This window comes from Corvus kubaryi, unplaced genomic scaffold (genome assembly GCF_017639235.1).
Source record: "Corvus kubaryi isolate FWS band 111438036 unplaced genomic scaffold, C.kubaryi_AGA036_p1.0 37394, whole genome shotgun sequence".
NCBI classification, from domain to species: domain Eukaryota; kingdom Metazoa; phylum Chordata; class Aves; order Passeriformes; family Corvidae; genus Corvus; species Corvus kubaryi.
In genome coordinates this window covers 5,266,767-5,289,790 of record NW_024581133.1, presented here as the reverse complement: position 1 = coordinate 5,289,790, position 23,024 = coordinate 5,266,767, and the positions used below count along the sequence as shown (strand labels likewise).

The 23,024-nt window shown below is 46.5% G+C and overlaps 1 protein-coding gene across 2 annotated transcripts in view; it reads left to right on the top strand.

The window, feature by feature from the left end:
* Positions 1-736: 736 nt before the first annotated feature.
* ACAN (aggrecan) overlaps positions 737-23,024 on the top strand; it is a 47,241-nt gene continuing 24,953 nt past the window's right edge. The window contains exons 1-2 of one of the 2 annotated variants that reach the window (XM_042039150.1): positions 737-1,195; positions 22,430-22,506. In XM_042039150.1, the coding sequence (XP_041895084.1) occupies positions 22,437-22,506 (70 nt within the window). In that variant the 5' untranslated portion in view covers positions 737-1,195; positions 22,430-22,436. The remainder of the gene's footprint in view (positions 1,196-22,429; positions 22,507-23,024) is intronic. The other variant, XM_042039149.1, reaches the window with a different exon arrangement.

The following is a 23,024-nucleotide window of genomic DNA, read 5'->3' as shown; positions in this document are numbered from 1 at the left end:
CTACAGTCCTCTCAGCACTTTCTCACAGCTTCACTACTGCCAAGGATTCAGTTATGGATTCCTCCTCAGTTCTGGGGTAGTCTCTTCAGCATCCACCACTAGTAGGTGTGTACAGGCTCTCCATTTCTCCCCAGTTCACCCCAAATAACCTTTAAGCAAACTCAGTCCCAAATGCCTCCTTTGTCTGCCTTTATATCACTTATCAGTTACTGATGCTCCAGGGGCTTCCCTTTTCCAAATGCAGAGCATCCCTTCCTTCCCTCCATCACCTGCCTCCCTCCCTCAGCAGCAAGTGGGGCCATGCAGGAGTTCCCTACACTGTCCTGTTTGCTGCTGTCTTTGGGCTTCCCTGTGGATCTGCTCCTTTCTGCTCAGACTGCAGTGATATTGACTGCACTGCAGACACAAATACTTTGCTCAGGTTCCTTAATTAGCTTCATCTTATTTTAGTTTGCATAAACCACGTTCTCTTTTTATTGCACAAACTATTTCTTCTCTCTCAACCACTTGTGGTGCCCCAGCCAGTTTGCTTCCAAACCAGAGGGCTAAATTTAATCCCCCCACTCCCCATTCGGCTTTCTCCATTTACAGTATTTTTTTGGTAATGCTTTTTTTTTTTCCCCCTTTCTTTTCTTTTCTGGGTTGGGTATTTGGTTTGGTGGTTTGTTGCTTTTTTTTTTTTTTCCCCTTCTTTCCAAGAGGCTGGGCTTCCTTTTCGGTCCATAAGCCCTCCTATTTCCCCCTGCCCCCTGGATGCCTGCCTACCTTTACTCTAAAATCCAGAGGAGGATCCAATACACTTAGATGCCAGCTCTTCAAGAGGTATCTAAGGAGGCTGACAGGAGTTTGATGGTCTCTTTTGCAGCCAGTGGCAGCTAATGTGGTCTGAAACCCTCTCTCTCTTTTTTGCCATTCACACACAGTACTTACTCTCCAAGCTTGCTGCTGCTGCCACTGCCTGAAAGGACCTGAAATACCACATAGGGAATTTTGATTTCTTCTGGGAAACCGGGGAAGGAAAAAAAAAAACCAACAAACAAAAACGCAGGAAAATTCATCTGGAGATTGTGAAGAAGACATACAATAACAGCAAGAAGTGGCAAGCTCTTTACTTCTTGAACACTGAAAAAGACCTCGTTTCTCTGCCAGGTGTATGGGACTTAGATTCTGGAAGCACTGCACTGAACTGTTAAAGGTAACGTATCGCACTTTCCTCCCTTCTCTCTCTTTGGTGTCTTTTCCTTAACTTTCCTAATTACTCTACAGAAGCAGGCTCTCAGTCAGTGGATTGGTTGTTTCCCTGGTGAGCAACCAGCGGAGAAATGTGAGAAAAGTTGTAAAACTGATTGAGCCAGAGCTTTTCCCTCCTGCAAGCAGCGCTGCTGTGAAGGGGAGCCTGTGCCTCACCTCGGCACAAAGGGTCCTCAGCAGCATCCCACCCGTTGTGGGGAGCAGACCTATAGCCAGGGGGAACACCTGTGTGCCAAGTTTGTTAGTTGGCTTGGGGAAGGGAGGGAAAGCAAGGACAGAGTCAGAGATCCTACAGTCAGAACCACGAGGTGGGAGAGCAGACAGGGTTATCCCCATTCTCCCTCCCCAACAGACCCTCCGACCCATGGGTGTGTGTTTGTGATGGATTCCAGCTGCCGCTGGAGCTCAGGTGATGTGTCTGATCCTGTTCCCGAGCTCTGGGGATGGTGGCTGCTGTCCTGCTGATTTGTTGCAAGTGTCCCAACCAGTGCCGGGGTTTCCTGTGGTCGTGGCTTTGCTCAGTGTCATTGCTCTGCCACAGCGCAGGCAGAGGGTGACCCCTGAGCTGGAGGGGTGTTAAGCTCTGGAGGGGCTGACAAATTCAGAAAGAGTGAAAAGAACCGAGATGCCCGAGGGTTTGACAGCTCTCCCCTTGTGTGAGAATGTCAGGGACTGGCGGCTGGCAGAGTCCCCTGGGTTACTTCCAGTGAGCTGCTCCGGGCGTTCCTCAGTACCTGCCCGTTTTCCGAATCCATTCACAGATGAAGCGTATTTTTAGCAATAGTTTTCAGGGAGCTGAGCTCTTCTCCAGAAGTAGAGCGAGCAAAAAAAGGTTTTATTTGTCAGAATCTCTGTCAGAAGTTACTTATTTCCACTCATTTACTGCTCTTTAAGACCTTTCATTTAAATCCTGTGCTCAGTAGTGCTCTGCACACAGAAGAAACAGTACATTTTAACCTTTCCCTTTTGAGTTGTTTAGCCAAAAAACGTCAGTTTGAAAAGCTTCCCTTGGTTTCTAAAATAGCTTTGCCAGATGTGGAAAGGGGAAAACATCCCACAATGAAATAGTTGGGAGAGAGGAATTTATTAGCATTCCTCACTACTTTGGTTTTCATCTACAAGCTCCTGGTAAAGGATGTCGGCTGGGCAGAGGGGCCAGTGGTTTGGGGACTAAATTTCGTGGGGTTTCAAATCCTGCAAAGGCACTATTGGAAGCTGAACTATTTCTTTCTTTGCTTTGGTTGTTTGATGTTATATTTTCCTGCTGTTTTGAAGGGACTGTATCTGCCTGACAGGTCAAAGGGGACGCTGCCCCTTTCTGAGATGTTTCAAGTTGTTGTCAGAATGGAAAAGGGGAGGCATCACCTCCCACCATCACTGGGCAGGACAGAGACTGAGCTCTTTCTGCAGCCTGAGCAGTCTTTGGGGGGAAGCTCCATCTGTTCCGCTTGAACTGCTGTTTAATGTTTCATATAATCACCTCCGTGTACAGTAGCCAGGTTTGACAGCAGCACGGGGGCTGGAGGATGGATGGGCAAAGAGAGCCGACAGGATAGGAAATTGAGGGTGTGAAAGAGGTGGAGGGAAAAACTTGCTAAGGAAAAGAGGACACTAAACAAAATTCAGCAGACTTAGATTCCATCAGAGCAAACTCTTTGGTTTTGAGCTCCTTTGCAAGCTCATTGCTATAAAATACTCCCCAATAAGTGAGGAATATTAAGAGGTTTAGAGGAAAAGAGGATGGATGGTATCACTTAAAAGACAGAAACGAATGAAAAAAGATCAGATTGTTGTTCAGTGCTCTGGTATCACCCAGGGATGGACATAATGATTAGGAACACTGGAACTCCGAAGTCCACTCCGTTATTGGTCTTTACTCTCCTCTTCCCTCTCCGGGGCAGATCCTCTGCAAACATAAGTTGCACAGACCCGGTGACTTCACTGCCTTCCCGTGCTGACTTACACCCGTCGGCAACGTGGGCCGGTGGAGAGCCAGCTGGTCCCATTTTAAAATCAACGGGACCTTTCTTAGCTGCCTGAGGCATCTTTTCCACCACCACCCGCCTCCGTCTCCTTGCTTCCCCCTTCCCTTGCCAGTGGTGGGATGGCTGCTCTACCACAAGACAACCTAACGCGAGTTGCTCTCCTCCGCCTCCTCCTCCTCCTCCTCCTCCTCCTCCTTTTTTCCCCCCCGCTTCCCGAGCCCTCTGCAGCCTCCACGTGTGGAACAAGCCGGGCTGTGTGTGCCGCTCTCAGGCAGCTTCCCAGCAGCAGCAACAAAAGCCGTGTTCATAGCGGGTCTGGACCACATAGGGAGCCAGCGCACGACGGCTGCCGAGCAGCCCAGAGCAGCCGGGGCTGTGTAAAGAGTGCAGGAGAGAGAGGGACAGCAAAGAGAGGGAGCTGTTATATATTTAAAAAAAAAAAAAAAAAGTACTTGAGCCCAGTGCAACAACGGAAACCTTACAGTTTACTTTTAAAAACTCAGAGCTTCCTTGTGAGCGGGCAGAACAGCCCAGCCTGTGTGTGCGGGGCAGGGCTGCGGGCTCTGCTGTGTGCACAAGGGCGGTGTGTGAGCGCTGCCTCCCTCCCCTCCCTCTCAATGGGCTCACAGTATAAATCTAAAGAAGCTTTTTGTTGGCCTGATGAATAGGCAGGGGGTTTTGTCGCTCTACCCGCGCAGCCTTTTTTGAGACGCTTCACACCGAGATTTTTTTTTTCCTTCGTGCGCTTTTCATTGGACTTCCCTTTTTTAAGAAAAATTTCCACATCTCCCTCGCATGACATTCTCCCTCCCCAACGATTGCTCCATACAGACCAGAGAGCAGAAGGGTGGGGGAAGGATGAGAAGTACCAGAATCATTCCACTTGCACACCCCAGGACCCTCCGTGTGCTTCAGCTGTCGAAATGCCCTGAGGTGTTAAGTAGCAGCCCCGTGGACAGCCTTGCTCCCACTTCCTTCCCCTGCTTTACAAGCCCAACTGCTGTGCCATCGGCTGTAGTGATCTAATTCTCCCAAAGGCTCCAGCACGTTGATGGAGGCAGCTGGAGCCGTGTCACTGCTTGTTGTGACCAAGCAAGGATAAGGGAGATGCTGTGCCTTGAGCATGGTGGTCACATAGCAAGGTCCAGAAGCCACCAGGGCCCCATTCCTGCTGTATGTGCTGCATGGAGGTAGCCTGGAAGCTGGCTTTGCCTGTGGGTTTCTGTTCTGGAAACTGGTTTTGCCAGTGCCTGAGGCTGGCTGAAGGGGAAACCTTGCTGTGCAGGGGAGCTGGACAGGAGGACAGCCACAGAAAGAGTTCTGCTGAGAGAAGGGAGCAAGAGATGAAGGTAGGGAAATGGGAGATCTTTGACAAGCATAATCCTCTGGGTTTTCACCCTTGTAGTTTTTCCTTACGTCAACCAAGGCATAGCAACTCATGGCTTTTCCATAAAAACCAGTTTATAGAGCAAGCCAGAGGACACTTGGGGCAGTTGAAGTAGGGAGAACTTTGGGCAAGACCCAAAATTAACTCAGGTGAGTGAATAGTCCTACCTCATTGCTCAGTTCCTGCCAGGTTGTCACTATGTCCTAATTGCTTGGGGGCTTATAATGGAAAGGAGCAGTGATGGCAGTGAAGAATTTGGGTTATGGGATGTCCTAGGAGAGGCAGGTCTGGACAGCTTGACCTGGCAGATGTGCTTGCTATGATATTAGTGAGGCACCACATGAGCCTTGAACACATGGATAGTCCTGGTTGCCAGCGTGTTATCAGGGAACCAACTGGGAGCCAGGGATCTCCTGACACACCTTGCTGTGGGGGAGCTGAACCCCGCCTTCCTCTGTGCCAGCAGAGGGTAGGGCAGGTCCTGGAGGAAAGGGACCCACTTCAACAGGGGCCATATCAAGTGGCACAAGACAAAAGGGCATCTGCAGGAGCAACCACCTCGTATCATGGGGATGAAGTGATCAGGACAGCAAATTTCTTCTGGCAGGGTGGTGCTCACAGGTTAGGCCTGAGGGGTAAAATTGCCTATTAAGCCATGCCAAATAGACCTAGTGTACATTAGTGGGAGAATATGGAATGTAAATACTCATGCTTCAAGGCAGAAGGCAACCACTGAATGCCTCGTGTTAAAAAGAAACTTCCTCCTCAGCAATTTTCTCCCTATTTTTCGATGATGAGAACTTTGCTCTGAAGCTGGTAATATAGGTCTTGTCTAAGGCAGGATACTGGTCTGAACACACCATTGGTTTCATCTGGTCTGGCAATTTCCATGTGTCTTTGGCTTCTCCAATGCCCTTGGTTAGCAGTGGGCAGAAGACTTGGCAGAACACTTTATTATTTGTTTATTTAGTAGTGTAGACAACCACTGAAAGACAAAAGGAATCGTTTGTTGTGGCTGCAGACATACGGGTTTGACTTAACAGGAATAATTCGACAGGACACAAAAATCTGTAGGGAAAACTAAAAGGGAATAACCAAGGAACATCTCCTGCCTGAGGTTAGATCACAGACTGGATGAGAAAGGTGTGTGAAAAAAATGCAAAGGCCAGCAGCTGATAAACAGATGAAAATGTTGCTGATCCCTCCCAGCTGGAGGTCCCATCCATCATTTGCACCTCTGCTGAGAGAGCAGTCGCTGTGCTGGTGATTGAATAACCTGTAATCCACAGCAAAACCTGCAGCTCCTGCTGGGATCCTGCACAGGGTCAGGGATAAGCACCCCTGGAAATCCCCAGGCACCACAGGCTTTGCACAGGGCAGGGCAGATTCAGTAGTTTTGCTGGCATCAATCTACTGACTTCAGAAGATTATTCCAGTTTAGCAGCCCTGTGGTAGAGCAGCTGTAGATCTCAGTACAATTAACATTACATCATCTGTACCACAGTTTCAAGGTTGAAATAATCATGTAGGTTACATATTGGAAATTACAGAATGGCTTTCATATAAATGACTAACTGTCACTCTTACTTACCCCAAAAAAATAGTTTCTCTGGTGTTGGGTGTATAAATAATACCCTGTACCTCTATAGTGCTCAGCTTCAAAGTAATACTTCAGTGCTGTACCACAACAAACACCCTCCCATTCTGTAATAGCTGGTCTGCAAATGATGTCTTTTCCTCTGTTGTAAATTACACCATGCAGTTACTGCCACTGCTGCTATTGCATTCGGCCTGGTTAGTAATACTCTTTCCCTATCATTGTATCTGGGGTTTAAATAATAACCTGTCCTCCTACAGGAGTTGGCATGTAAGCATCACCCTCATCCTGCCTGGCACTTTGGAGTGCACAGAACATCCGGCTGCTGCAGAACAAATTGCAGCTTTCCTGTCCATAGTATTTGCCCTCTAAACATTGCCCTGCTGTTTTGTATAGCACTTATTGTATAAATAATACCCTGCTGCCTCGTGGTAATTGATATGTAAGTGATCCCATCAGGCTGCAGGGTTCTTACTCTGCTAATACTGCCTACTACACCAGCACTGTGCAGAGAGGGACACTGGGCTCCCAGCTTAGCCCTTCACCACTGATACTTGGGCCTTCTCTCAAAAAACAGGGTGGTCAGTGGCCACAGAGCTAATGCTACCGTGCAATCATCACTGTGCGCCAGCAGGAAAAGGGATCAGCCCTTTGTTTAGCCAGCTAGCCCGTGGGATTGTGACCCTTCCTTGCATCCTTCAAGACCAGGAGCCATTTTTCCAGACTCAGGGCAAAATGCTTGTGCCTTCATAATTCCCAGATTTCCTGCAGCATGTCTCCTGAAAAAAGCTCTTGAGGCTACTTAGAGCAGATATCACTTGCCAGTCCTGTCGTGTGGCTTCCTGCCTGTTACAGGAGCCATGGAAAGGATTCAGCATCACCAGTAATGTTGAGATGTGTTCAGCAAAGGACAGAAGGGTCTTCATTGCTCTTATGGTTCAGCTCTGAACCTGTCCAGCGTTTTGAAATGCTCCAGACCAACCCCAGCATGCCCTTGATCCCCTCTGCAGTGCTGCATCCATTTCATCTGCAAAATCATTCCCCTATCAGCACAGCGATAGGCACGTGCACCTTCCTTTGTACCCATCAGCATATGAATATGTTTTGGGCCATTTTGGCCATTCTTTTGCCAAATCCAGGTAGGCACGTGGGTTACAGACATGACAAACTCAGAGTCAACCAAGATCTTCATTTCAGTTCACCTTCAATGCTGTGCTTCCAGCTTTCACTGGCACTGGCAGCATATCTGAATTATCTTGCCCAGGCACCATCATCCCTCTGAGAAATACAGCTTCAAGTTCAGTGTGGGCTACAAAGCCTTCCTGAGAAATAAGTTCTCGAGTGAGCTGGCCTCTGCTGAATATCACACTGCCCTTTTCCAGATTTTAAATCCTCACAGGATACCTCACTTCTGCTCTTGTTTTGGTCATTTGCTTACAATTGCCATTGGCTTCCTACTTGAATAAGCACATGAAACTGACATAAACACATGTGCTTTATAAATGTTGTGCTCAGCCCTTTCTTTCCTGGATGCTAAGGTTCTACACTCCTCCTCCATCTACCATGGCACCTCATCTGTTCAGGAAATGGTGGAGAAAGGGTATTTTGGCAACTTCAGGATCATAGTCTAGCGGAAAAAAACAAGAAGGTTGGGGTTTTTATGCTTGAAATGGAAACTTTCTCACACTGCAGTCTCAGATTAACACTGAAACTTTACTCATTTCTCCATTGTGTGTACTGGCAAAAGTGAAGACAAATACATTGGTTGGCACCTTCTCTTCAACCCTGGCACAGTTCATTTCCAGTTTCTTCTATTCTCCAACTGGATTGTTTTCTGTTCTGTAACTTCAAGTGCAGCTGACTGGTTTTCTGTAAATCTGCATGCAGTTCCTCACCCATCAGAGATGTGTCTCTCTTCTGTGCTGTTGGGTATAATTAAACAATAATATTGCTAAACTGGTTGGGTACGAGGGTCATTAGATGCTCAGATAGCTGATTGGATTTATCTCCCTTATAAAATTAGTCCTTTTCCCGAAGTTGCTTTAGGGATTCAAAGCCAGTTTTACAGCAGAGTACCCAAAGACAGAGAAAAGCAATTCTGCAAATTCCATTATGTGCCTTGCTCATCCATTTGCATCTCTAAATTCTGAAATATTGTGCACAGTTTGTCAGACCATCAGAGTTTTACTGCACAATTTTGACATGCCCAGAAATCTCACAGCATCTCACGAGAGACCACTGTACCCTTTGCTAGAGTGTCAAAACTTGAACTCAAGATCCTTGAAAGCTCAGTTTAGAAGCAATCTGTTAAATTTGTTAATGACCAGTGGGTCAGGTGTCTCTTGCTCTCCAAAATACTTGCTTTTAGCTTTCATTCCCTTTTGCAACATCCTTATGGTGAGAAGGAGATTCACTGAGCTGTGCAGAGAGCAAGCACAGAGCTCACAGCCTAAGGGGAGAGGACGTCCAGCATGGATTTTGCACACCCCAACGCCCACAGGAGGCTCGAGAGACTCCAGATATTGGCTGGACAAGGCTGGAGTCTGTATGGACCAAACTTTAAGGGCCAAAATGAGCATCAGTGTAGCCCCTCACCTTCCCATTATACTTTCATTAAAAATCATTCACTTAAAGCATGACTCATGCAACTGTGTTTGCGGGAATGCTCATCCTGGGTGTTAGAGAATATTTTTGGTTTGAACATTTTGCTGTTTTCCTGAACATCTCTCCTGTTGTGTGGTTTATTTCAGTGGTGCCTCAGTGTCCACTAATGCTGTGATGGCTCTTCAGTTGCAGCTGTGGAATTTCCATGACCTGCAGGCTGCTCTGTGACAGTGCCCAAATGTTATGTATGATTTGATCCAGTTCTCACACTGTGTGTAAAATCCATAGAGGATTTTCCTCTCTGTATTGTCTTAAGGAATCACTTCTTCTTCTGTCCGAAAGCAGAGTGCTCTGTGCCAACTTGTGGGGATTTAGACATCCTTTTGAGGGCTCTCCCTGCTGTCTTTTCAAGACTTGCAAGCAGTTACCTGTCTAGACTAGGTTTTAATAGAAGAATTTGGGATTAATGTTCCCAGCCTCAGAGTTAAATGGCGTCTTTACTACTGATTCCAGTGGTAACTGGATCTGGCCACCAGATAATTTACCTGCCCATCTTACTGTGAGAATGACAGGATAGGTTAAAATAAATCATAATTATTACTTGCATTTGAATTGATCTTTTATGCTAATACTATAAAATGAATTTTACTTTTATCCAGTTTCTCTTTGTATTGTTGCATATTTGAGTCAAAATACCAGCATAACATGCTCCAGGATCCATTTTAAAGCCCACATCTCCTCCATCAATACTGGACCCTATTTGCAGGTTTTAAACACATTGCCAGGCAGTTATTCTGCCTACAAGGGGATCTGTGTTGGTGCCTTTCTGTTCCTCAAAATGTGGGCACTGTTGGTTTTAAGGTGTCCCACATATCTCTGGAAAAACAACATTTTCTTCTGCCCTTACAGAATACTTCACCAAACACTGGACAACGTTTCACCGCTCTCCCTCAACCACATCTCACACACAGGAATTTATTTACCTCTCAGAAAACTTGTTTTTCCCATCTAATTGCTGTTTGGGTTTCCTCCATACCTCACTTTCTCTTTTTGAATGTATGACAAATGGACTTTGCTTAGCAAACTGCAGATTTTGGCTCAATGGCAGCAGCTCTTCAAATGTCTGTGGCTTGTGTTAAGGTTACATTTCTTTCCCTTCACAGTCTGCATCTCACAGAATAATTTTATATTTCATGTAAGAACCTTTCTTTTATTCAGGATTCCCATGGTCTCCCCAAATTCACATTTGTGCTCTCTAGGCTTGGCCAGCAGCACACTTTCTGGATTCCAAGATCTCTAAGGCAGAGATTGTCTTCTGCTTGTGCTGGGGTAATTCAGTGGAGTCCTCAGATCTGAGCTGTAATTAAAGGATTATTGATATTATTGACCGTAGACTGAAACCCATTTTGGAGAGGGTAATTGTCTTCCTCTTGCTCCCCCTTCCAATGTCACATCCACACAGTTTTCTCCTAAGTTATACCGTACCTAAGCCCATTTATAAAATCACGTGTATGTAGAGAAAAGGATCTCTATATACAAAATATACCTTCAGGTCACAGAGTTTGGCTGTATTTCCAGTGCAGTGTCTCTGTTCTTTAGGGTAGTTTCTCCATGTGTTTGAAGGGATCAGACCTTTCAGTGTGGGCAGAGTTTCAAGAAGACACTGAGACCTCTTTTGGAAAAAAAAAGGAAAAGGCTGTGATTGAGTTTTGGACTGAACAATGGGTCCTATATAACTAAAAATTTATCCTTTTACCTTTGTTGCTTTTTTCAGGAAGTGTTTATTTGAAGGGTTTTCTTGGGGAAGTTTTGTCCTGAGCCACGATGGAAATCTCAAGACAAGGAATTGAAGCCCTTCTGCCACTTATTCTCTCTCTTATGATGAGGAGTCCCATTACCTTTCCTCCTGGGTGGATGAATACATCACCCAGAGAACAACATCCACTGCGGGGGGGGGCGGGGTCAGAGGCTGAGAAAGGACAATTTCTTAGGCATCTTTTCCATCACCTTGCTCCTTTCTTTCTAGCTCCCTGCCAGTCTCATAAAACAGGACTTAAAGCTTTTGAGGTCTCTGATGGATGGTCCTTCTCTGTGGCAGCCCCAAAACAAGCTCGTTTGGCTGTGAACTATTTTGTCGTTATCTTCTTTCTTGTCATGTTTTGTTCTCTGCTGTACAATTTGGCTTGGTTCTAAAGCACCACTATAGTAGAAAAACACAGGAGAGAGATTTATTTTCTGCCTGGAGTCCCTGTTGGTTTCTTCCCAAGAAGAAAAGGACAGTCTGAACCAAAGGCAGGAATTACCGTTTGGACAAAGTGACCTGACAAAGGCATAGGAGCAGTGGAGGAGTGTCTGTGCCCAATGGAAGTGCCCCTAGCTCGGAGAGCTGAGCATCCCTCAGTGTTCTCTGCACAGTGAAATCCCCTTGGAATGAATAACTGGTGCAGGACAGGACAGTTGACTGCACTCTATGCCCCAAAAGAACAGAGCAGTACTAAATTAAACAGAGAACTTATAGACTGAGCTAGTTAAATTAAGTTAAACACACAGTGTGTGCCTTAGTTAAGAGTGAAGAGAGCACTGCACACCAGAAGGGTCTCCTGCAGGAACAGTCTGAGCACACAAAAAAAAGGAAGGAACTGTGCAGGGATGCTGTGCCATGAGGATGCTCAGAGGTCTGGAGCACTTCTTCTTTAGAGACTGGCTGGGAGAGCTGGGATTGTTCAGCCTGGAGAAGGCTCCAGGGAGAGCTTAGAGCATGTTCCAGTACATAAATGGGCTGCAACAGAGCTGGAGAGGAACTTGGGACAGGAACATGTAGTGACAGAACAAGAGGGAATGGACCCAAGCTGACAGAGGGCAGTTTAGATTAGATATTAAGAAGAAGTTCTTTCCTGTGAGGGTGATGAGACACCAGTACAGGTTGCCCAGAGAAGCTGTGGATGCCCTATCACTGGGAGGGTTCAAGGCCAGGTTGAACAGGGCCTTGAGCAATCTGGTCTAGTGAAAGGTGTCCCTGTCCACAGCAGAGGGGGTTGGCACTGGATGATCTTTAACATCCCATCAAAAACCATTCTGTGACTCTATGACTACCAGGTGCCCTGAGATGGCAATGGCTGGGGGAGTGTCTGGGGATGAATATAGAGGGAAAACATGAAAGAAGAGATTATCTGGTGAGTTTTCAACAGAGCTTTAAGCCATCCACACACTTACAGGAAAGCCCCTGGTTTGTACAGCCAGACAGCAGCCCTGGGCACTGCCCCTGCTCAGCACCTGCCAGTTGCTTGGCTCTGTCCCTGGAAGGGACCAAGAGGGAGGGCTTTGTCCATGGTCCACAAAATCATTCACCACTGCTAAAGCTGTCAAGAGGGGGACAAAGTGGTCTGGGAGAGCTGGTCAAGGAGGAAATGAGAGGAGACAGTGAACCATTCTCCTGCTGTCATGCAGGAGGCAGTTTCGGGGGTGCAATGCCCAGCCATTGATTAAGTTTTCCTAGAACCAGAGATGGGAGTGAAAAGCTGCTTCTCTTCCTTAATCCTTCCTGTACCATTCAACCTCCTAGAGAAGTACAAGCTGGCATGGCTGTTTTGTGCTCAATTTAGTTGTCAGAAGTTTGCTGGCAGAGGAAATGGAGAAGTAGGAGAGTCTTGTTCAACACAGCCAAAGCAGCAAAACCCTCATTTATAGTCCGAATGTGAAGCTTGTGGTCCCTTTGTACTGTGTGCCCTCTCCATAAGCTGGAAGGCAAAGCGAGCCCAGTGCCTTCAGAACTGAGGGTGATCATGTCATTCCCAGACAAGAGACGGCTTTGGTGAAAACCCACCCAAATGCTCTGGTAAAGACCCTTCTTCTGACACCAGAGTGTGTGAGATCCTTCAGCAGCAGTAGCAAAACCCACACTTGCATTGTGGTTGGGGGTTCACGTTGCTGCCAGAGGAATTATCTGAAGTCCCAGAGAGTAGCAGCTGAGAGGAAAAGCTCTTTTTCTTCTAGGACTTCCTCTGCTTGCCTTGCACAAAGAATGTCTGTGAACACTTGATATGCATGTGTCTTTCTAAGGAGTCACAAATATTTTGAGGATCTGGATACGTGAGAAAACAGTAATCCCTTGCTTCTCCAATGAAAATGCCAGTGATCTGCTCAGTAAGAAAAGATTGTTCTCCATCTTCTGGAGTTATGAAGAAAAAAAATATGCCAAGAAATTGGTAGATTTCAAAACTTGCAGATTATTTATGGCAAATAGTAACAGTCTCTTGGACCACTGGCACTACCTCCTGAACAGCACGTGGCAGGATGGCTCCCCTCTTTCAGCCAGTGACCAGAAAACCTCAGGCCCTCTGCCATGCCATTTGTCCTTTTGTCTTCCAGGTCATCCCGAAGGGAGGATCAGTTTGAGATTCCACCTTCCTAGCAAAACTAAACTGTTCATGTCTTGAATTTATGAGACAGGAAATCTACTTGGGAGGAAAGCTGGGGCTGAAACAGCCTCATTTAAGGAAATCTAAGCACGCTGTTTACACAATGTCTGGAATTAATGCAGAGAAAACTTTCAGGTGCCAACTTTGGAAAGAGAAAATGGGGAGCAAAAAGAGGCAGATACTGAGACTGTGATGAAGCTGGAAGCTCTTCCTCCAAGCTGGATGAAAGGTTGCTTTTACTGCTACTAAGCACCAGCAGCATGCTGTACTCTCTATGGCAAGGCCCAGATAGGATATGATTGCTCACCCAGCTCTTTTGTGTCCAAGATGTGACACTATAAGGAGGTTTAATATCACCAGCTGTGTGCATTCCCAGTAGGGACAGCCTCACCAAAGATCGTGGTGGAGTCTGATGTGTGGAGCACATCAGTAGAAAGTGTCCTTAGCAAGAGGTTTCTGCAGTTTTGTACTTTGTGAGAGGTGCCCATTCCCATGAAGGGACATTATTGCAATGGGGCCACGTGGTCACAGCACACCATTAGTGTGACCCACGGTGTGGTCATTACAGAGACCCTACAGCCATGCACATGGTCCTGTGGCTCTCACCTTGAGTCTCCTGAGGTTGTTGCCATTCCAAGCTAGCGTGATTCTTCTGCCTATCTGGAAGGATCATTGTGAAGCTGGCAGGAAACAGCTTTGCAATGTCTCTTCCAGTGCCACCCAGTGCCCTGTTAGGTGAACTTCCTCATGGCATTTCTTGGGAGCACGTATGTTGCATTCAAGGTGATGTTGGGTAGCAGAGCATTGACAGTTATCTGATCTGGGCAGTAATGAGCAGAGTCTGTGAAGATTTATGTCTCCATGCCTACAGATTCTGTAATAAAACATGGTTTCAAACACTTTATTGCTTTCTGGAAAGCCATCCTTCTGAAGGGCTGAGCTGGCTCAGACCAGAAGGGTTGTCCATGAATTCTTTAAGGTCTCTTCCAACCCAAGCCATTCCATGGTTCTTTGGAATCTTCTGCCAGCGTAGAAGCGCTGCAGAGATTTGCTGTTTTACAGTCACATTCACACCTCATTCTGCAGCCAGAGAGGGATGATTTCTTATTGTTAAGGCTACACCTTTGCATAAATGAGGCTTCAGCCTTCTCCTGAAACAAGTGAGAAGTCAAATTCTGCGCAAGGGAAAATCTCCAGTGCAGCCTGTTCATCATCCACATGCTCCAGCAGAGCAATAGGACATCCTGTGGTGGGGACAAGTGGATGCTGCCACTCAGATGAGCTTTATCTGTCCTACACAAGCTCTCTCAGAGGGTTTTCTAGCTCCCTCAATCTTTTCTTCCTCCTCCTCCCTACTGGGCTTTAGTAGCTCGGATCCTAGGTGCACAGAAACAACAGCTTTTGTGGTTTTCATGGGGTTTATACTGAGCCAGTGCATTTGGATGGAAAAAGTTATCAGTTGAAGGACTTGCTACTGACTTCCTTGGATCATGGCCCAAGCTGCCATCTTCACACCTCACATCCAAGGAGGTTCTGGTTTCTCTTCTTTTGTGTTGTGCTGGTTTTGCTTCTTGTGTCTTTCGGGGGATTTTCACTTAAGGCTGACAGCAGCTCCAGATAAAAAGCGTACAGGATATAAGGAGACTTTATGAAGTGCATAAACACCCACCAATCCCTAAAAATTAGATGTCTAACAGTGCTCCAGGCTCCCTTGCTTGCTGACAGAAAAGGCTGAACCCCTCTTTAAAGGATCTCAGCTGAGACATCTATTTTACAAGGAGATTAACTGCTCTTTAGAAGTTTCTGTTCCTCCTCTTGGGCTGGAGAGAGTTTTGAGTGTGAGCTTCTACCAGACTCAAAGGCTCATTGTTCCCTTGAATTCAGAGGCTCCAGTGCCTGTTTGAGCGTAGCTCTGGCTTTCCATATCAAGCAGACACTTGGAGCCATGGCAGCCCAGGGCTTGGTGCTGATCCCACACCTTGCCTGAAAGGCTCCAGCTGTCATCTGCTTGCCATAGTGGGTATTTTGCCACTTCTCTATCCTTGAAGGATAGAAGAATTACCGTGGTGGGTGTTGCTAGTGGCAGACAATTCTGGTTTTCTTGCAAGAGGGCTAGTTTTGGAACAGCTGGTGGTTTGGGCTTCTGCTGTCCTGGAGCCTGTGAGTTTAACTTGTTGCTGAAATCAGTGGAGATATAATGAAAAACCAATGGAAATCAGGGGAAGATGAGAGCTGCTCTGTGGCAGATATCAGAAAAGAGATAAATGCTTGGGAGACTTTTGTGTTCAGTCAGAGTTTTGTTCCAGACCATCTGTCTGAGCTTGGATCACTAACTGAACCTAGCACAGGATTGTTTAGTTTTGCTAAGATTTCCTCTGGCACCCTGCTCTTTGAAAGCATGAGCAGCATGCAACCTTGAGCATTTTGGCTTTTCCTGTAGTGTGTGTACACTCAAATCAGATAAACAGTCAGACTATAACAGACTGCAACTGTTTTATTGGAAGAGAAGTCATAAAGACACTGAAAAGGATAGAGCATAGCACCATCTTTGGGTCTCTGTGCCGGAGGACAGAGAGGAGTTCTGGAGCTCATGTCATGGCTAAAGGCACCCTGGTACCATCACCAGGGTGCATCAACAGAGCTGTCTGACCATGGCCATACCTGCAGTGGCAATGGGTGCTTGAGGACGGGAGCCAGCTGAGGCTTGAGGTGAAACCTCCCATTATCCCTAATCTTCAATAAATGCTCTGTTTTGTGCCTTATGCACTAAAAGTGCCTCAGTGCCACCAGTTTGCCATCCCCTGCAGCAATCCAGGCAGCCAGTGCTGCAGGGCTGCCAGGACCACATCCCTCGATGACAAAATATCTGAGCAGTTGCTGCCATGTGTCTTTCTGATTGGGGGAAAACAAAAAGAGGTTATTGTTGCAGGGATGGTTTCAGAAACGAAGCACCCAAGCATCCAAGCTGCTCTGCACATAAAGGTCTTACTCACAGAATGGTTAGGAAGCCAGACAGAATGGAATATTTCTCCTATTTTCTTTGCAGCTGAAAAAACATGAAAAATCACAGGAGCGCATTTACTGCCATATTTCTGTTCCAAAGTTTGCCTTATTTAAAAAGAGAAGAAGAAGAAATAAAACCGGTTTTTCCCACCTCCCTCACTCCCTCCCCTCCCCCCTCCTTCCTTCCCTCCCATTTCCTGGACCTGGCTGAGGTTTTTAACTGAAAAACCCTGAGTCCAGCAGAGAGGCTGGGAACACACAGAGGGACAATAAAGTGTTTGTTTGTAGAGATCGCAGAGGAACAGTCTGTAGTTTTACAGAGGAGAGGAGAAACCACCGTTTCACCGAAGCCTACAAGGGCATAGGATGTGCTCTCCTGATGTCCCTGCTGGGTCATGGGGTCTCCTCAGACCTCATCAAACCCCTGGTCCCAAGTGCTGGTGCCTGAAAATAATAATGCTGAGAAAAGGCTGGATGGAGGTGACCACACATCCTAGAGAAACTCAGGTCCGTTTCCTGGTGGGGAATAAACTGGGGATGGAAAACCAGTTGAAGAAAGAGAATCCAAGGCTAAATAAACAGAGCTGCTTGCTCAGGAGCCTCTTTATATTCATAATTTTAGAGGAAATATTGTCTTTGGACATGCGCTTATGTCCAGGCATATCTTCGAGGTAATGAGTGACATTTTATTAGCTGCCAGAAGGAAAATGCAAGTGCGCTAAAAGCTTTCCAAAACTGAGAGAGAGGAAAGCTTGAAATGATCCATCTGCCCCTACTAAAAAAAAAAAAAGGAAAAGAGGGCAACTATTGCAACAAGGGCAATTGACATGGTCTGGAGCAAGCAAAGGCCACAGGAGGAAAAACTGCAAATGGGACTCAATTAAAATAGACTAGAACAGAAAATGCTTTGCAGCAAGCAAACGTCTTCAGCTGTGCTGCAAACAGGCCATCTGGCTATTTTCCACTGTACAATCTGACTGTGTAGGTACTTTGTTGAGCTTCCACTCCAGTGACTTTTCCTATTCTTGCTCTCTCCACATTCTCCAGCCCTTTGAAAAGCTGGGGATGTGGTTGGAAGAGCAAGGGATTAAACCTGTCTGCACATAGGTACACGCTTCCCTCCACACACACTTAGATTCTCAAATAAACATATTTATATGCAGCCAGTTGAGGACACTGCACACAACCTGATGCAGAAGCACGGTCTTAGGAGTAAAATAGAGTGGCAATAAACTTCAGTGACAGGGACAGTTGTTCTCCAGGGTGGGGAGCTCCTGAGCCTACCAGCAGTTCCCAACCCTGTCCTTTTCCGAAAGGCAGGAGTTTTTTCCTGAATTCTTCCTGGCCCAGGCTGAATTGGAGAGGACCTTGTTGCTGTCTTGGGCACTGGTTAGAGATGGTAGGATGGCCAGAATTTTTGTGGCAGTTTGGTTGGATTCTTGTTCCTCCAGACTGCTCTGTACCCCACACAGGGACAGTCATCCTGATGCAGAGGCACAGCCGTGACCTTGTGTAACTTGCCCTGCCTCCTTCTCTCTTCTCACCACAAAATCTGCCTGCTCCAGCTGCTCTCCCAGAAAGTGCAAATGGAGTTTCTCAGGAAAGCAGTCTGCAGGGATAGGAGGTGTTTTTGTAGCATGGACCTGGCAGAAAGCATAGTGTGACCATTGCTGCCTGTCTGGAGGGCTTTGTGCTGCAAGAATTATCCCCTTGCAGTGCTCCCTGCTAGAGCCTGGACAAACCTCTCTTTTCAGCTCCACCAAAGTGTGTGAGGAACAACTTCTCCTCAGGGTGACTTCTTCTGCCAGAAGAGAGGGACTCTGGAACTGAATTCGAGTTTGCCAGCAGTGATCTGGTAGTTCCTGTGCATTCAGGAGCTCACCTTTTTCCAGCAGCCAGAATACCACTATGATTTTCAAAGCAGTCAAAGGAGGTTATGTGCAGAGGCCTGTGTTATTTATGACACACATGGTAGGGGCACTGACTGTATTCCCAGTGCATTTCCAAGGTCCAGCTCTCTCCGTAGCCATTCAGCTACAGCTGGAGGCCAGTCACTAAGATCCTGAGCAGGGGATGCTCCTGCCACTGCTTAGCCTGCTCCAGACTGTACTGTGCCTTTACTCCGTTGTGCAGCTCAGTCACTCACCCCTGAGCACTTTTCCTCTGTGCCAGACCCCATCTCAGCATGCATGCATTGATGCTCCCACACGCTGAACTGCACCTTCCTGCTCCTTGGGCACAGCCCACTCAGTCTGAACCTACTCCTCTGTAAGAGACAGCATCCAGCTTGAGCTAGTCACCCTCCTCTGCCCCGACAGTCTTTTTAGGTGTTGCTTTAGAATGACAGGACCAACCTCCGCAGTTCCCTTGTCCAGACAGACCAGGTCTCCATCATCCATGCAATCTGCTCACACAGACCTCCCTCTTTACTCACTTGCTTCCAGAACTGCTTCTTCAAGCAGCTGTTTACTCATTAGCATGTGCCTGGACATCCCAGTAGAGACAGCACAGAGTAGAAGTATTGCAGCATGGAACCACTGCTGTAACACCGGGACATTAATCAAAGGCATTCCCAGCACAGTGAATCCCAACCAGAGCTCCGTGCAGACTCAGGGTTGGATCTCTTTGGCATGCTTCAGGGGAATGAAAAATGAAGATCAACATTGCAAACAGCACCCTGAGGAGTAGGTTGGGTTTCTTACTGGCAGGGACTCAACACTTTCGCAGAATACACCCAAAACATCGTTATTCTGATTTGTTAACCACTGCTCACAAGGAAAATCCATTTCCTCTGGGCTTCTGTGGGATAAGAAGAGGTTGGGTTTTTTCCTCCATAGCTAAACCAAACTGAAAAGATACTGCTGGTCCTGGCTGTTGTCATATGAGGCTGTTTTTCTTGTGGAAGATCAGCATAAAGCTTGAATAAGACTAAGAGTGCATGGGCTTGTCTTGACTTTGGAACAAAGGAGATTTCTTCCATTCAGAGCATTCTGTTCTTTGATGTCTGCCTGATGGACAGATGAACCTGTTCTCCTCCTGTCCACTGCCAATGTACACAGAAATATCAACTCAGAACAATACCAGTTTGCTGTAGCCACAGACTCTATAAGTCTTTTCAGCCAGCCAACTCCTGTTATAGTTAAACATCTCTGCCTCCATGCTCTAGGGTGTTTCTATCCTTTAGTAGGCAATCCAGGTCTAAAGCTGCCTGCCTCTCTTGGCTGAGTTAATCTCATGACACTCAGGGCTATTCAGCTTACTTGAATTCTGGCAAAATACAAGTTGGTGAAAGGCACCTCATCTAAGCAGCCTGGAGAAGTAAGAGCTTTTATTTAATGCTACTACTAGTGGTTAGGAGAGTGTCCTCTACCCAGATCCCTTCTGCCCTGCAGTACCCACCCTGACAGAAACTGCATCACTTCGTTTGGTACCAGTTTCAGTGATCCATCTCCCACTGTGCAGAACGTGGACTTTGTTTCCCATTTGAGTTTACTCAGCATATGTCTCGCAGTTATTAGTTCTGGTCATGAATTTCTGCTAAATTAAAGAGCCCTTTAACACCAGCAGCCACTGCTTGAAACAGTATTTGAGCACAGTTGTCAACTTCTCAGCTTTTCTTTTTTTATTTGTTACAATAATTAGGCTCAAACTTCCTACTTTCTAGTCTTCCCCCATAAAGCATTCTGTCCAGCCCTCAGATCCTTGTTAGTGTGTTTCTTCACCACCTTTTTCTGATCTCTTCATGACAGCCCAGAGATGTGCAAAGTATTCCCACCATTCACCTCTAATGCACAGAGAGGAATTCCTGTTTGGTTTAACGTTGGATAACAGCAGTTGCTCTCCTGAGTGACTTCTTTCTAGGACTCAACATCCCATTGTCAGGCATGCATCTCTTGTACAATTTTATATTTGATTCTATTAAAATACAGTCTATTTGGAGACCCATTGGGACTAATACTGACCCCAATGGATGCCCATTAGAAATATTTCCCTCAAGGTCCCTCAGGTGGATCCCATTAGAGACCCACCAGCCTGGCTTCTGCTGAGCCATTTTAATGGATGCACTACTGACATTACACATCTTCATATCGTGGAACCTTATCAAAATCTAATTACATCGTGTTGCTGCCATGCAGGCAGCTTTATCAAACAAGCTTAGAATCATGCAAAATAATAAAAGGTTGGAAGCACCTGTTTTATACATAAGTGCCTTAACTAAGATTATTATTACATCTATTCTTCAGTGCTTAATGAACTGAACTCTGTATCAGATTTTCCATTACTTCACCTGGAGTTTATGTCAATCAAACTAGCACGTGTTTCTGAGGCTCATCATTGTGTACCTTGGCTGACTGTGGACACAGTGCTTCAGCACTTGGGACCTGCCCCAGCGCTCCAGCACAGATTATGAACGAACATCAGTGGGCCAGCAGCTCACTCAGCCAGCTCTTGAAGGACTCCTGGGTACGGCTGCTTGGCCAAGCTGATTTCAGGCTGTTTGTCAGTAGCAGATGATGTTTCCAATTCCCCTTGCTTTACTGAGGAGCAGAAGGCACTTCATTGCCCCCCCACAGCCCACCCTGTGGGCATGGCCCCCTCCCACTGACCCAGTGCTGACTGCCAGACTCTTTCACCTCCTCTGCAGAGGGGCAGTCAGCTCCGAACTGCCCGTCCCTGGAGGGAAATGATGAAGTCAGCTGTCATCTGCAGAAGAGGCTTGTAATACATTGTTTGTGCAGACATCACCCCTCACCAGAGAGACACCCAAACACATGTACAGCTCCAAGAGTTCTCCCTGAAGTTAGCGCTTACCTGAAATTTTATTCCCATGCACGGCAGAAAATGGGATATCTCCATTTGATCTTGTTCAGCCCTACAAACAGAAGTCTCCACAAGTCTCTGCCAATGTGTTCCATCCCTGTTCTCTCCTATTTTCTGCCAATAGAGCTGTCTCTATTCACTAAAGATAAGGGTTTGTGGTGTGTCAGGTTCCAATGAATGAGTGCATGATGGTCAGTTCTTTCATAAGTGAAAGGTTAATGCTGAACTGTAGAGGATGGGGTTTATTTTTGGCCTTTTCTTGTGCCAGTGAAGATACGTAATGGAATTTTCTACAAGGCCAATAGGCACGTACCCAGAGTGTTACCTGTCAGATGAAGTCAGCTGGAATCTTTCTAGATCACAGGAGTGCAACAGCCAATATTCAAAGGAAACACCAGTGATTCAGTAGGTGTGGTCCTTCCTTCTGAGTCAGGGTTGAAACCTGATGCCAGACTGTGCTTGGCTGCCAGAGGACCTGGCTTTTATTTGAAATATTGAAACCAACTTGAGTCTTTGTGGCGATTTAACATGACATGATATTATACTGGAGGGTAATCCAGTTAGGATTAAATTAGCTGGCCTCCCAATATTGCTTCTGTCACTCAATGTCAGCAGGATGATCCTTTCTCTTCCTGAAGCCTTCAGAAGAAGCAGGTTGCTCTGACTAATTAGGGATCCCAAGAAGATATTTTTAGGGTGGATTTAAGATGCCCAGGATTGTATCCTGTGGATTTCTTGTATCAGTTCTGGATCCGTTTGCACCTTAAGGATATGCTGGCTCTCAGTGCAAGAGTGTTGGACCAAAGAGTTGAAATGTTTGACTTTTCCACCATGCAGAGGGCAAACTTCCCTTCAGAGCATTTTAAGGGATAGAAAATGCTTCCAACCATCTGGCCTGAGAGCCAGTTCTGGTTTGATTTGGGATGCCCAGTGAGGGAGAGCTCCTGTTCTGAGGCAAAGGCTTAGTGGATATGATGGTCCCTCTTGAGTAAATAAGTAATAGGTGTGTGAAGACCTGTTGTAAAATTGTCTTTCTGCTCCATAGGTAAGACTGAATCGCAAGAGAAAGAGTGGGAAAGCAATATAATGAGGGATGCATAATAACACTTCAGACTGTTGTCCATAGCAGAGCATCTTTATTTATTTATTTTATTTATTTATTTGTCTCATGGACTTGCTTCCTGAAGCAAGTGGCACTTTGAGACAGAATCCTTCCCCAGGGATGGGCTTTCCCTTCTGGTGTGAGGAGTGTAGGAGGCTTTAGGGGCAACTGAAAGCATTGCACTGCACCACAGCAGCATCCACAGCACTCAGCTCCCTGTGAACATACACAAATCCTTTCTCCCTGTGTTGTTTCTTGCAGGTAAATTATGACCACTTTACTATTAGTGTTTGTGTGTTTGCAAGTCATCACTGCAGCCGACTCTGTGGAGCTCTCAGGTACGTGTCTAGGCCATGGGAAAGCAGGACTGAGCCATGTCCTGCACTCTGGTCCCACCCCCAAGGACAGGCAGCCCCCAGACACAAATGTACCCAAGATCTGTGCTGTGCACACACAAGACTCTTCTGTTTGGAGAGCCACAGCCTCTCACTGCTCTGGTGTTTGGGAAGCCAGGGAGATAGCTGCAGGCAAAGGCAGATTTGTGGGGAAAGGAAGAGAATTTCAGCATTTCCCTTTTGAAACATTATCAGGCATGATCTCACGTGGGCAGCAGCCATGCTGCAGCAGAGCCCTTTGTTCCCTTCATGCCCATATCCAGCACTGGTCCAAATCTCCAAAGCAGCCATGGTGCAGTGGTCATTGCCACAACTTCCCTTTCTAGACTAGACCAAAAAGCTCATGTCTGAATATGTGGGTACAGGTTTGCACAGCAGATATAGGCCCTGGATCATATGGAAACAGGGGATGGTTTGTACTACACGTGTTATTGATGTAACCATTGCTCTTTTTGGGAACT